Source organism: Puma concolor, chromosome A3 (assembly GCF_028749965.1).
Source record: "Puma concolor isolate L17-30 chromosome A3, mPumCon1.1.hap2, whole genome shotgun sequence".
Classification (NCBI taxonomy): domain Eukaryota; kingdom Metazoa; phylum Chordata; class Mammalia; order Carnivora; family Felidae; genus Puma; species Puma concolor.
This window is the reverse complement of record NC_141669.1, coordinates 77,972,341-77,988,397: the sequence shown is the minus strand read 5'-3', so window position 1 is coordinate 77,988,397 and position 16,057 is coordinate 77,972,341. Positions and strand designations below refer to the sequence as shown.

At 40.7% G+C, this 16,057-nt stretch overlaps 1 protein-coding gene across 6 annotated transcripts in view; it reads right to left on the bottom strand.

Annotated features, from left to right (window-relative positions):
• Positions 1 to 16,057, bottom strand: part of THADA (THADA armadillo repeat containing) — a 327,427-nt gene that overhangs the window by 171,938 nt on the left and 139,432 nt on the right. For all 6 annotated transcript variants that reach the window (XM_086701217.1, XM_086701218.1, XM_086701219.1 and 3 more), the window contains 2 exons: positions 14,024 to 14,113; positions 12,364 to 12,495 (listed from right to left, as the gene is read on the bottom strand). In XM_086701217.1, coding sequence (XP_086557343.1) covers positions 12,364 to 12,495; positions 14,024 to 14,113 — 222 coding nt within the window. The remainder of the gene's footprint in view (positions 1 to 12,363; positions 12,496 to 14,023; positions 14,114 to 16,057) is intronic.

Genomic DNA, 16,057 nt, shown 5'->3' with positions numbered 1-16,057 from the left:
AAGACACATTTTTCTCTTTGCTAAGACACGCACAACTGTGCAATGACCCATGATTTCCTATTCTAAGGAAAACTTCTTTTGTAAGAAACTCTCAGTATTTCTCAAGAATCTCAGAACTTCAGTTGAGCCAGTCTTATTTAGCAACCTGTCACAACCACTTGGGCTTAACTGCAAGCTTTTCTTCCTTTTCTACTGATTTCAGATTAGGAAATGAGACCACTGCCAAAGCAATGCCCAAGATGGGATGGAGGGAGAGCTCAAGAAAGCAAAGTGAGTCCAAATATTTGTCATTCGAAACTGTAGGTTAATTTGGGCATGTGGAGAACTAACTTGCCATGTAGCATCAGAAGCAGGCATATTGTGGTGTTAAGCATTAGTGTAGCTAAGGGAGTGGCAAAGAGCCTGGGTTCTGGAGTCAGACTGCCTGGGTCACATCCTGGCCTTTGCACTTCCTAGCAGTATATGACCTAGGGCACATTTCTAAAACTTCCTACAACCCAGCTTGTCCTCTCTGGAGGATGGGGATAATAACATTACAGACCTCTCACAGTGTTGTCATGATGATTAAGTGAGTATGTGTCAAGTTCTAAAACAGTGTCTGGCCCATAGCTAAATATTATCATTTATCACTAATTTGATGGAACAAATCAGGGCAAAGAAGACAGGGACCAAGAAGCAGCATACCAGAAAGGATAGTCCATTAGACCAAAATCTTGTCTGTCTGATGCTCCACTGTATTTCTATCGTGCCCAACACACAACTGATGTTTGCAGTAAACACCTATTGAGTAAATGAATAAATGAATCAGTTCTTATAGACTGACTCCTCAACGATGTTTTTACTGTGGACATATGATGCTTACTCTTTTGGTGCCTTGGCTTTTCTATCTCCAAAGAAAGGTACCAACACCTGCTACCTTGCTATCTCAAACTGATGGTCGTCAATAAGAGAAAAAAGGCAAATCATTTCAAACTTACTGGAGGGATATATAAGTCAGTGACTTTTTTTTTCAATGTTTTTATTTGACAGAGAGAGAGAGAGAGAGAGAGAGAGAGAGAGAGAGAGAGCGCCTGAGTGGGGGAGGGGCAGAGAGAGAAAGGGAGACACAGAACCTGAAACAGGCTCCAGGCTCTGAGCTGTCAGCGCAGAGCTCGACGCGGGACTTGAACTTGGGAATGGCGAGATCATGACTTGAGCTGAAGTCGGATGCTTAACTGACTGAGCCACCCAGGCGCCCCCCAAAGTCAGTGACTTTTTAAAGCAATGTTCCTTTGTTAGTGAGTACATATGAACACAATGACATCGGGAGGACCCTTGTGATACCCTGAGTCCTGATTTCCTCTGACTACAGCTGGCCCGATGGAATGTGATGTTAGACGTTGTGCTAGGCCCTAACAGATGGCTGTTTCAAGCCTCAGGGTGCAGAGGAATTACCTGGAGATTTGTTTTGAAATTGTGACTTTTAAGTATCTATGGGACATGCAGAAGGAGTTGTCCAGCAGAATGCTGAATCTATGATTCTGTACGAGTTCTAGATCTAGGACACCGCTCACTGTATGTGAGGAGCAACCCCAGATAGTGCAAGCAAAGTGAAAATGAAGAGAGTAGAGGGCAGGGCAAAGAGGCACACCAATATTTAGGAGGAAGCAGAAAGAAGGGGTCCTGCCAGAGGAGAAAGATATAATGGCCAAAGAAGGCCACAGAGGAAAGAGCGTCACGAAGAAGGGGATGTGCAGTAGTGTCAAATTCCACAGAAAGGGAAAGAGGGATGAGCACTGAAAAGCATCCAGAGGCTTCTATGACTAGGTCACTCCCACTGCACCCTTGTAGGGGCAGCTGCAGTGAAGTGGCGGAAGAGGCATCCAGGGTGCAGTAGTTTAAGGAATGACTTAAGGGGGGGAGGGTGGGAACAGAGCCCGTGAACACAGAAAACCTTTTCCAAGCATCTGGCTATAAAATACGGGTGAGAACTATGGGGGCAGGTGGGGCGGGCGCCTCCATGGAGAGTCTAGGCCTAATGGCCTCTAGTTTCTCTTGCAAATGGGAGGTGACAAAAGTAGGGGCACTGGGTTTAGGCAACAACACAAAGTAGGCCCTCAGCAAATATATTTACGGGACAGATGAACTGATGACAAGAGTACTCACAAAATAAAGTGAAAGACAAGAATAAATGGTGAAGAATAAATCTGTAGCTGGTGTGGAGGGGAGGCGAGAAGCACAGTCAAGAGTCTCAGGGCTCAAGGCAAGTGAAGAAAATAAGATACGAAGGAAAAAGTAGAAGGATATGGGGGTGAATGCATCCTGGGCAGTTGATGTGACTAATGTAGCTTGTTTTAACTAGATTATAAATAGACTGGGAAGGGTCAAGGCCCAGAGGAGAGGGAGGAAAAAAACTGTGCCAGTCAGGGAAAGATATCCCAAACATGCTGGGTCATTTTAAGCCTGCTATAATTCATCTTTGCCTTCCTACTCTATTCCCTAATTTGTATTTGCTGCCTAAAGAGAAAGACCTACATTTTTTATCTTAAAACACTCCCTACCATGTAGGATAAGATGACCGCACATCAGTCAGCATTTGGGACTTGCTATTGTCAAATCCTTCAGTTCAGCATTAAGAATGCCTGCTGAGCACCTTGGCTACAAGTCTTGAGAAAATAATTAAGACTAAGGAAATAAAAGCTCCTTAGGGAAAGACATTAATAAAATATTTTGAAATTTAAATGTTACTATATTTGTAAGAGTTTTCCTCCTACTAGTTATTATTTCCATATGCCTTAAATGTATACCTCGGAGCAAATACTGTCCTTTATTAAAATTAGCCAAGATTCTCTACCATCGGTGTCCCTTGTTAAGCAGCAAACCATTTATTTTCTGAATTTCCTGGGTCATCCTTGATTCAAGTGGAAGCAAGGCTCCTTACAATGACTTCCAAGTTATGAATCATAAAACTCTCTACCACAATCTTTCTCTTGTTAGATCCAACAGTCTACATAGTAGACAGCATGGCTTTTCTCTCGTTTTGCATGAGCTGCTAATCACCATGGGAGATTTCTGAAAGCCCTCGAGAAAGAAAAGTGAATTCCCTTCTTTTCCTGCCTTGCTACTTGGGAGAGCCTCCTGAACTTCTCCAAGAACACTGGCACTCTTCCCCTTATTTACTGGCCCTTGGCCCTTAGTGTATCTGTCACATAATTCGGTGGTTAAAATTCACTATGTCAGGTGCAGAAGCATGGGTTTTATCTCACTAGCTAGGCCATAAGTTCTTCAAGGATGAATGCTTTCTTCCTTTACTTTGCATCTTACCAGAGACCTAACGCTAGCTAGGTATGCAATGGATATTTAACAACTACTTTGTTAATCTATTAACTGATTGGATTCTAACTTTTAGAGTGAATGGCAGCAATAGGCCATGGATTATCATCATTATCAAATATTTCACCTAAGAATGAAGCTGTTTGCAGATCAAATCACTTGTTCTAACATGACCTGAATTGGCCTGTTGAAGTAGCAGATAACACCGAAGAAAAGCTGGTCTCTACAAGTTTTGTTTTTTTAGCTTGCTTTGTCAATGCATTCCGTAAGAGGTGAATTCCTCATTCCTTTTGCTCAAAAACATATTTAGAAAATGGTCTTAAAGAGATCTGGCACCAGAGATGAAGTTGGCCAGGCCCCTCTCTAGGAACTAAGAGATAAAAATCAGTGACAGATGACAGAGTATCCTTTTATGCCAGGACTCTTTGCAAAAAAAGCTACACAATACAGGAAACATGATTTGATTTCACATGCTGAAGCTCAGCTACCCCTGGGTAGAATTCAGAAGTTCAGAAGGCCATGAGCACAGTACTCCACATGAAGCACTAGGTAGACAGGGTGAAGGTAAAAAGGAGATGGAGCAGATAGCTGCATGAAGTGTGAATTAACCAGCATTAGGAAACAACCTTCCAGTCTCTGCTTTTAGGTCCTCCCCTGTATAAGGCCTAAAACTCCAAAACCAACGGTCATTGCTTTATTTAAAAATGTATGCCTCTATAATACAACAAGTAGTCCCAAGGAAGTTAAAGACTCGGGTCTTTAACATATCTGTATGAAAGGAAGAAGTGACCACAGGTTTGGCTTAGAGGCAGAGGGGAAAATGGAAAAGCCAGAAACCCCCCCGAGGGGAACTGAACATCTGCACCTTGACATCTTGCCCAAAGCTGGAACTGGTATCAGGGTCACATTAGTAAAACCAGAGGTCAGAGTTTCCACACACTGATAGGATGGCAGTTCCCTTCCCTTCATGCCTCCATTGCTGGCAGATCAAGATGGTATAGGGACATTTCTGACCTTTAAGCCCAATCTCTAAGGCTCGTGGAATTTAGCAGTAACCACGGGAGGGGTGGAGTTCTGCTGGACCCCCAGGCTGGCCAGGTGGGAACAAGCTCTCCATTAACAGCACCAGCAAAGACCTATTCTCAGTTGTCTCTTCTTGTAATGGGCTAGGCTTGAGGACGCTTGTGTTCTCTCTATAGGCATCTCTGTTCAAAGAAGATCCTTCAGGAAGTTTGGGCAACAAAGAGTTATCTATTTTAATCACTTTTCAGAAAAGCATCTCTGACTCTTCTCAAAGACTCAGATGTTCCTTGTACTTGTCAGAAAACAAATGTGGTTTAGGCCAACATCTGGAATGGAGAAAAATATAGCAACCACAAAAAAGATAATTAAATTAATAAGGAATGCTTTTCAGACATAACATCCCATAGGCCAAAAAAATGTTTTCAGAACTATCCAGAACAAAGTTATAGAAGCTACTTAGAAGCTAAATTTAAGTGAATTAACTGCTGGAGGGCACCCTGTAGGAGTAGACCACTGTGACCTTGTGGGCCATGACAAGAATGGCACCCCAACAACCTGAGTTGTTCAGCTGATCTGAAATAAAACATCTCAAAAAGATGCCCTGCTGGTCATCTCAGATGTACTACAGAAAGCCCAACAAGGGATCAGTTTTTCTTGAATGCTTTCAATGACCAGCAGCTCAGCATTATGGAAATCTGTTCATTCTCTTGATGGAGAATGCTAACTTTCACAAAATTCTTCTTTATGTTAAAATCTGAAATCTATCTCTTACTTTCCCATTGGGAGCACAAGAAAGAAATTATGTGCCTTCTGCCATATGGCCGCCTCTCAAGTGTGTAAAGACCATTACCATGTTGCCTCTAAGTCTTTTCCAGTCTAACTATTTCCAGATGTTAAGCTTCCTCCTCATCTTGGTCACCTCCTCTGGATAAATATTAGTTTATCAGTGACCCTCCTAAAATGGGAAGCCCAGAGCACAACAACACAATAGGCACAAGGATGTAGGTTTAATCTGACCAGAAGAATTCAGGGGGACTACAGTTTCCACTATCTGGAAGCAGCAACTGCTTCCTCAGGGCTCACCAGGAAAGCCTACTCCCCAAGATGTTTTCATAAAAACTGCTAGGGAGCCAGACAGCTCTCATCCTGTAGGTACACAACATTGGCTTTTCTTTAGAAAATCAGAATATGATACCTATCTCTACTAAATGTCATCTTGATCATCTCAGCCTATCGATCCAGTCTTTCAAGACTCTTTTGAATCTTGTTTTTAAATTATGAACAATGTCAGACATATCAAATACAAAATAAGTATACAGAATACTATGACAATCAACCACTTGCCCAGAACCTACCTTAAGAACACACCACAAATAAAATTGAGGCTCCTAGTATACACTTCCTCAAGTTTATCCCCTTCTTCCCCAGCCACATAGAAGTAATGGCCACTAGCCTGAGTTTGCGTTACGCCCATGCTTAAAGACTATTTTGAACTTTGATTCTATCACTACTTATATTTATGTTATATACAAACCTGATAAGCATGTGACCTAGTCTGTGTTCGTTTAAGTAAGTAATTCAAATGTTGAATAAAGCAGCATTGCCTTCATCTATCGGACTGGCAATCCCATCAAAACAGTGAGCTGACTCAGACATGACTTATTCTTAGGGAATCCTTACTTGACCTCAGCAAACAAAGTGTAAAGCTCTTGCAAGTAATACATTGAATGACTCAGTCTAAAACAATCAATATCAATACAACTGTTTGGTCACTGATAAAGTATGCCTTTCCCCTTGTCTTTTAAAAATCCTTCTGCAAGCTCCCAGCAGAATATTCCCATCCCACATTTCACCCAAATTACTGACATGGATCTAGGCTCATAAGTACCCGAGGCTATAAGTTACCTGGGTCCAGGAATTTGCCATCAACAGGACGATAGTGCACTCTTTTTTAATCTGCTCCCCTGCATCTAGCTACAGGGCCTTCCTTCCAGTTTACTGGTTGGGACAAGCCAAAGTAGAAGTTTAAAAAGTCGGCCCTCTTCCTATCACCATCAACCCCTTCCTCTGTATAGAATTTTTCTTAAAAAGCAAACCAAAGGGACTTTTATCTGCTATTTTGTAAGTAGTATTATCCCCATTATATAGATTGACAGCCTGAAGCACACAAGGGCCTTCTTATTCATGCCATAATAATCGGGAAGGCGTTTTTATAGATAGTTCTATGACTTTCAGCAAAAACAAAACAAAACAGCCAAAAACAAAAAAACACAACATCACCCTCCTTCTTCCATTCTTACCAATCCAGTCTCCTCTTGTTTAGTGCTAAACCCTGCAGCAGGTGGGTCTCCAGAGCAGTTTGCCAGACAGCAGTCAGGGAAAAGGGCTTCAGAGGCCAGGAAGGCCTCAGGTCACAGGCCCATGAGGCAGGAGAGGACCTACACAATATCTAATACTTTAATCTGATACATAAGGAAACAGAGGGTCAGAGAGGTGAAGCAAAATAAAAGTAAATGTCAGAGCTCCTACAGACTCCTCAAAGGCCAGGTAAAACACAAGACCCAGCAGACCTTCCTTTCTACAAAACCATTAACCAGTGAGATATGAAATGTGGCTCCAATACTGGAGGACTAGGAGTCCCTAAGTATTTCACAGATACACAGATCTGCTAAGATACAAAATGTCTCAATTTACAATTACTCTCATTTCTAGGTTAAAAATTCAGTCTCTGTGCCCAAACATGGGCAAGGCAGAGAAAGGTACCAAGGAACAAAAACAAACCAAAAAACCCAGAGTGGCTTCTACATGGAAAGTGGTTAAGATTTACTTGGAGAGAATAAGCACTGAGCATACAAATTATGTGATGATACAATAATGATGAATACTAGGATAAGAGGTTTAAGGAACAAATGCTATAGCCATTCAGAAAGAGAGATGAGCCAGGCTTGAAGTGAACAAAAAGGGAGGAGGGCAGGTCTTCCTTTCCAGCAGTGTTTTAGCAGCCCTCTGCCTGTTTATCTCTCTGTAAGGCAAAATCAGCCCTCTACGTATCTACAAGGATCCTGGGAAGACAGAGCAGATAGAAATGGGCCTCCAGCCTTGAAAGGGAGTTCCCAGTATTACAATCACAAATGAAGGTAGAGGCCATCTATTGTCTACTGCAAAAACCCCAACTCTACACCAAGGAAAACAAGTTTCTTCAACTCCATAACATGGGCAAGGAGTAACATGGTAATCCTTGAATTATGTAACTTTCGAAGACCAGAAAACAAGGGTCAATATTATTTCTCAATATCACAGGCTTAAAAGGCCTAACTCTTAGTATTTGTACCTCCTACCACCCTTCTTCCCTTTTTAAGACTGGTACAATCCAAAGGTCTCATGAAATATTTTTTAAATGTATAAAACATGTATTTTCCAATTTTTTTACTGTTGGCTGGGTTTTTAAATATCTCAACTACACAAGTCAGCACAGGTCCCTATAGGTGATTTCCACTGCCATGTATTTAAGATTGTATTGTTATTTGCACCTCAATATTTTTCAGAGAAAAGAACGGCATATTTCCCTGAAAAGTTATCTAAGGTGAAATGATTGGAGGAAAGACATATTGAAAGTCCTTCACAATGAAAATGAGCCCCAAATGAGGGGGGGGGGGTGTTGCAGATCCTTTTGAAAGCACCCAGAAGAATGAATAAAAGGCAGTGGAGGGGTATCTCTCATGGGTATTAATCCAATGCTGAGATGTGTTGTCAGCAATAGAAGGGGCTCTCTGTCTCAGTGGACACCCTCACACACACAGGTACACACGGGTCCAGAGAGGGGAGAGATCCTTGTCCAAGTGTTGCAGCTGGTCAGTCAGTGGCAGAACTCAGACAGAACCAGGTCTCTAAAATCCAGGGCCTTTGCTCTGTTCAGGACTCCACACTGTGGTCTAGGTTTGGGGCATACTCAGTTTCCTATAGCTTTTCAATTCAAACTTGAAACTCCTTTGTGAAAGGGAATTCAAAGGTACACATACAGAGATATTCTGCTCTGTAGAAAGCCCTAGACAAGCAGGACATATTCGGGGAGCCAGTCAGGGTCCCCTTTAAAGTATGAGTCACTCTGCTCTGTGGTATTTGAACTAAAGGGTGAATGGTCTTAAATGTAAGGCATCATATTTGCAAGGTAGAGGGCTGTGAATCTGCACCCAGCACAGCAGCAGACACATACAATACCCTGGGTTAAAAAACAAACAAACTTGTAAACAAAACATTGTGATTAGCATTATCATTTCTCTTCCAAGATGATGCAACAAGCATAACTGCAACAGGCATCACTTTGGAAAACCCAAATCAGAACTTCTAAGGTTTAAGTCAACAAAGCAGATCAGCAGATACAAGCTTATACTCCCAAATGTGGGAAAAGGGACAAAAATACAAACAATACCCACAGACATCTTACAGAGAGGAAGGAAATGGCAGGTATGTATACATAAGTCAAAGGGAAATAAGCTGTCACTGGGGCTTTTAATCTTCTTATTGTGCAACTCACTTTAGCATGGTCAGAGCAACCTTTGTGGTACTCCTACTAGCTGAAGAATTTCTATTTCACTAAACGCAGACTATCCAAGAGCCTGATTAGACTCTTCCAAGTACGTAAATTAACACCGGCAATGTTACAAAGATAAAGCACTGCCTATCCACTCATACATACATCCATCTTTTCAGCTATTATCCCAAGTCAAAATAAGCCACTCTTTACCATCACTAGAACTGCAAATATTGCCTAAAATAATAGGCAATCTTTCACTTCCTTCATGAATAATTTTCTCAGAAGTAATTTAAATCAAATGTGTATACTTTTATCAAATTCAGTATTTTTTATTTATTAAAAAAATTTTTTTAGCGTTTATTCATTTTTGAGAGACAGAGCATGAGCAGTAGAGGGGCAGAGAGAGAGGGAGACACAGAATCCAAAGTAGGCTCCAGGCTCTGAGTTGTCAGCACAGAGCCCAATGGGGGTCCAAACTCACGAACCGTGAGATCATGACCCGAGCTGAAGTTGGACACTTAACCAGCTGAGCCACCCAGGCACGCCTAAGTTCACTATTTGCTAAAAATCTGTTTTTGGCTCATCTGCCCAGAGTGATTGTGAACATTTTAGGGTAGCATGGGGTTGCCCCTGTACTAGGTTGATGAAACCCCAAACTGGAGTTTTGACTGAACTCCAAGTCTAGGATCCTTCCACTTTATCATAAAAGATGGTCAAGAAAGTTAAGCCAGCTTCTCCATACCTGGTCACAGACCAACCCTGCTACCTCCGGCAATGATCTTGCAGATGTGAGCCTGAGAGAAAGGCTGCATCTGATCAAGCCATCCTCACCAGTGCTAGTGGGGACATGACTTCTACATTCTAAAAACAGCCTACACTCAGATCCACCAACTCCGGATCTTCCTCCCTCCTCCTCCCTCCTAACTGCTCCTCCTCCCTCCTAATTGCCCAATCACTTACTCAGTGTAGCCACTACTCTTGGCTACACAAAAGGGAGCTGGTTATTTTGGTGTAATAGAAAGAGTACACCCGACACTCTTGACAACCCTATGTTCTTGGGTTCATATCTAGCTCTGTACCTGACTTGCTCTCTGAACCTCAATTTCCTCAACAGGAAAGTGGGGGTGATAACACCTCCTCTCAGAGTCATTGTAAGCAAAACGCCCAGTTCGGTGTCTGGCAAATAGTCAAGGTTCAACAGACGTTGGTGTACTTCCTGCTAAACTCTCTGCTCAGAATACTCTTTTGCTTGTTTTCTGCATTCCTGGGTCAAAATCTACTTCTCATAAACCTTCTGAACAGCCTAATCAAGTACCAAGTATGAGCCGACTACTGTCTAGTTTATTAAAATTGTGTGTGCAGGGGTAGGGGAGGGGTTCTGATAATGTTTAATGTTTAATATCCCAAATTTAATCTTGGTACTCAAAGCGTGATCTATAGACTAACAGCATCAGCATTACCTGGGAGTCTGTTTGAAAGGTAGACCCTCGGGCCCCACTCCAGACCTAGTGAACCAGAATTTATGAGATTCCTAAGTGATAGGTTACCTCTTAAAGTTTGAGAAAACTGCTCTATACCACAAATGGACATTCATTCAATAAATCAGAGCCTATTGATTCTCTAAGGAATCAATTGTGGCACTCATGCTATTTGCTGGCATTCGATGAATCTTTATTTGGGTAGAAAGCAACCACTGACCAAAGCATTTTCCCTGGAAGGGCAGTAAAATGGATACTTTGTGCCTTTTGAGTTTAAAAAAACGATACATTAGGGCTCCTGGGTGGTTCAGTCAGTCAAGCGTCTGACTCTTAATTTCAGCTCAGGTCATGATCTATCCGTTAGTGAGTTCGAGCCCTATGTCGGGTTCTCTGCTGAGAGCATGGAGCCTGCTTAGGATTCTCTCTCTTCCTCTGCCCTCCACACCCTCTTGCTCAAAATAAACTTAACAGAAATAAAAATAAATTAAAAACAATACATTGAGGACACTGGCTTTATGGCAATATTTAAATAATCTATATTAATGTGATCTTTGTTATATAATAAGTGCTTGGAATATAATAAGATGAGCATTCTGATTATACTAATAAATATACTGAAATATACTGATTATACTAACAAATAGCAGGAAGGATACTTTCAAAGTAGTAATTTCTGGTTTCTAGGATGCAACACATAACACTGGTTAGTGATGAGCTTCCATAAATTGAACGTCCTCAACACAGGATGACAAAGTTCTAAGGCACGTCTTTGTTTCTAATGGATGCTGTGATTCTGACCATGTGCCCTTCTCCCCCGCCCCATCAATCTGCTGAAACATTTTTCAGTTCTTTCCAGTTACGTGTGAAAGTACAATTTTTAAATGCTCCTGAAAGTAAAAAATTTACGACCCAAATTCCTAAAATGAATCACCAAAATGCTGGATCCAAGAGACTGGTAACTTTGTGTATCAGGAAACAAAAACCAATCTGAGTGAGTCATCTCTGTGATCAGAGATAACAACACAGCCACAGCCAGAGCTTGGCGCAAACAAATGGCTACAGCAATCGTATGCCAGCATCTCGTGTTTAATGGTTTCTCACATTCGAATGCATCAGTCAGCTCTGTGAAACCAGGAAGTGGAACCCAGGATGCCACATAAATAACAAACACATTCTCCTGAGTTTGGTGTATCTTACCATTCAGCTCTAAGTCTATGTCCATTTTGGTAGATAAATAAAAATGAAAGTGTTATTTTATCAAGAGGCAAACAGAAAGGTAAAAGCTAAGTAATATGACTGTGCTTCTGAAATGTTTCATAAGAAAATTTCAATATTTTTTTGGAAGCCTATTTCTTGATGCCTTTGATTGAAAATGAAAAAGGTGATAAGAAGTTGGCAATGCCTCAAAAACTCTAACAGAGAAAAGGGTAATAGGCTCTAGAAGTAGGAAAGCCTGCTGTCATCTGATTCTATGTATAATCCATATGCATGGCTCTTTCTCAGGTGCCCCAAGCTTGAAAGAGAAGTTGAGAAGGAAATGAATTTGTACCACGCAGCACTGCCCTCTAGATGCTACCCCTCGCACCCACTAGCAAACTCCTCTGGAGTGAAGAGATAAATGTTCTCTTCAACACCTGAACAGGGGATATAACACCGGGACCGAGCCTGCCCCGTGCTGGCCAGGCTCAACACAGGGCTTACTGCAGATACCCAGGCTATGGTTTTCAAAAGCAGGTATCTCCGATCACATCCGTTAGCAAGCAGAGTGCCAAGGAAACATTACTTAAACAATGGATGTGGACTTCCGCACCCAAGACAGAGGCACCTTCCTCTGAAACGTTGGAGACCACCTGGGGGCAATGGCAATAACCCTCAGGCCCCTGCTTTGACAAGACCCCCCCCCCCCACAAAGTAAAAAAAAAAAAAAAAAAACTATAGTTTCTGAAATAAGAACAAGTTATAATACCCCATAAGGCCCCCATACCCACCCCATTATTTCCAGGAAACACATGCTACCTCATAATGAAGGGAATGAAAGGTGCCATGCTGAGAGTGGAATAGGTGCCGTCCATCGGGGAAGGGTAGAGTCTCCCCAACACCAGCAGTAAGAGAAACATGCTTGGATGACGGTTTAGTTCTCCTGCATCACTGAAAGAAATTATTGTACATAAAATATTTAAAATTTAAGAGGTGCAGTACTTTCTTCAAACATTTTTCTCATTAAATAATTCTGAATATCAAGTGAGACTCTCTATGATCAGAAGATAGCTTTCCTTCTTTTCCCTCCGTTTACCTCATGTTTTCCTAATGTGCAAATAAGGAAGAGCTACCGGCAAAGCCATGGTTTGGGCTTTTGCACACGACTCTTCTCAAAGCTAACTGTTAATTTGTGTCTGTGTTTTGATTTGAGCTGTTCATACAGTAGAGAGGTGGCTGTTCCAGAATATGCAATGTGAAACGTTCAACAGCCAAATGTACTTATGAAAGCTTGAACAGTCACTTACTGGGGCCAGAAAAGCCTGTCTGTACAAATTACTCATGTGAGGAAATGTATCATAAACAGAAGTAAAATTCATTGATGTTACTTTGCTTTCCCATTACGGATAATTAGTATGAATTCATATCAAGTGCAAACACTGCTAGAAGAATAAAAAAGCCCATGTTCTAAGATGTCCATTCTAACAATTCCACCATCAGTACAGAATGTGATTGAAAGCACAATGGTAAACTTTGCTATCTGCCCTGATCGGACTGGAAGCCCTCTGAATGGCTTTATTTTATGTTTCCAGGGTCACTGGCCACCTTTGCTCAGGTGGGCTGGTACCATTTCTGATCACAGGTGACCAGATTAGTCAGCTATTTGCTTAAGGTCACAATGGTCAACTGTAGCAGGCCAGTAAGAAAAAAATGGCAGGTGTTTGTGACAGCAAACTCAGTACGTAAACACACAGATTTTTATTTTTTTTAACTTTTTTTAAAATTTTTAAGTTTATTTATTTATTTTGAGAGAGAGAGAAAGAGAGAGAGAAAGAGAGAGCACGAGCAGGGGAGGGGCAGAGAGAGAGGGAGACAGAATCTGAAGCAGGCTCCAGGCTCTGAGCTGTCAGCACAGAGCCCGATGTGGGGCTTGAACCCACCAACCGTGAGATCATGACCCAAGCCAAAGTCGGACACTTAACTAACTGTGCCACCCAGGCACCCCACCCCCCTTTTTGATAGTACCATCCTGCCCGGTGTGAAGGGGCATCTCACTGAGGTTTTGGTTTGCATTTCCTAGATAACCAGTGATGCTGAGCATCTTTCCATGTGTTTATTGGCCATTTGTAAACACATAGATTTTTAAATATCATGGGAAGAAAATTATTTCTAGAAGAAATCACCATGTGCTTCTAAGAAGCTGGTTCCTGAAAAAACAGTATTATATTTGATAAGACAATATAAAACAGGATTTTAAAAATATAAAATATAGTATAAAAACAGGATTTTATACAACTTTTCAGGTACAGGAGTACTGTAGAGAATCTGGCAACATGATGTAATAAAGAAGTAGTTTTAAAAAATCCATCTATGTTACAAGGAAGGAGGGGATTAAAAACTGTTGCCTGGAGGGAAAAAATCTCGATGAGTGAAGTAATTCACTTCCTTGATCTTACTGTGTCCCACCCTATTCTCTTACCTGTCCACAGTATTAGCTACAGCTTCCAACTGCTGGAGAAGAAAAGGATAGAGTTCTGGGAAACGAGAAAAAAATTCGCTTCCTGTCATTCTGTAGAGGGAAGAAAAAAGAAATTACTATCATTTATTTCCTCTGATTTAATGATAAAGTTTTTTTATTCTATTTAAAGAAAGATAACCAAGATCATGCATGTGAATATTTAATGAAACAAAAGTTAAGAACAAAACCTTACCTTAAGAATTTAACAATCAAACAAAACATTTAATTTTGATTTTGGAAGTGTTCTTAACACATGGACTTTTCTCTCAAAATTTAAGATTATGTATATTCACAAATATTTGATATTAAATTCTGTTGGGGAAGAAATAGGTAATTTGTGCAAATGCTGTTTCCACAACTGATGTGGACTATGAATAGAGTCAACACCTGGTTGGCTGAGGTTGACTTGGCTTCCATAATAAGGACAGATCTAGAACAGGTTTCTCCAAGCTGGCACCAGTGACATTTTGGACCAGACAATTTTTTGTTGTGGGGTACTGTCATGTGACGGTAGCATGTTTAGCAGCCTCCATGGCTTCTACCCACCAAATACCAGTAATACAATACCGCCTCACCCCCGCCCAGTTATGACAATCAGAAATGTCTCTGGACAATGTGAAATGTATCCTGAGGGGCAAAATGGTCCCCAGTTGAAAACCACTGGTCCGGAGTATGGGTATCAGAAGCACAGACTTGGTGTGTATGGTTCTGGATACCCAATCCCAGCTGACTCCTGTGAGGATTACCTTTCCATCTTTATACTCTTGAATTCTGACAAGATCATTCAATCGGGTTTCACAAATGCTTATACTCATGTAACCCACACTTCTATGAAGACTCATAAAATTTCCATCATCTCAGAAAGTTAGCTTGTGCCCTCTCCCAGTCAACTCTCAATACCCAAAACAACCAATAATTTGATTTCTATTACAACTTGGTTTTGTCTATTCTAGAATTTCGTATAAATGTAGTAATACATAACCTAAGTTTTTTGCGTCTGAGGCCTTTTTCAGTCAGCATAAAGTTTATCCATGGTATTTGATGCAACAATTGTATGATTCTTTTTTTGTTGAGTAGTATTCCGTTGTATGAATATACAGGTTTGTTTACCTATTCTCCTCTCAACAGAAATGGGCTATTTCCATTTGTAGGCTATTATGAATAAAGCTGCTAGGAACATTCTTATACAAGGCTTTTGTCAACATCTGTTTTCATTTCCCTTGAATAAATATCTGAAAATAAAATTTCAGCATATCTAACATTCTAGGACAGTTTTCCAAACTGACAGTTTTCCAAAATAATTATAGCATTTTATATTCCCATCAACAATAAACAAGAGTTCTAATGGCTCTACATCCTTTCCAACTTTTGCTGTTGTCTTTCTTTTTTTTCACATTAGCCATCCTAGCCGGTATATAGTGGAATATCCCTGAGACTTTGACTTACATTTCCTTGATGACTAATGATGATACTGAACACTCTTTATGTGCTTTGGCTATTGACATGGTCTTTTGTCAAGTATCCAAGATTTTTGTCTATTTTTATATTAGGATGCTTGTTTCTTTTGCCATACAAGTGCATTACATGTACTTTTTCTTAGTTTGTGGCTTGCCAATTTATTTTAATAATGTCTTTTGATGAGTAGAAGTTTTCAGAGCAATAACTGAATCAATTTTTTTCTTTTATGATTCATGCTTTCTATGGCTTAAGGAATCTTTGCCTATCCCAATATCACAAAGATATTCCGTTTTTCTCTAAACGTTTTATACTTTTAGCTTTTATCTTGAGGTCCATGATCCATCTTAAATTAATTTTTGTGTATGGTGTGAGGTACAGGCAGATTCTCTTTTTCTCTTTTTCAGATTTATTTTTTTTTATAGTTGACATACAATGTTACACTAGTTTCAGGTGCAAAATTCTTTTTCTTCTACATTGGTGTATCATAATTTTAATAGGGAGATGCCGTAAGAAAAGATACAGGCCTTAAATAGGAGA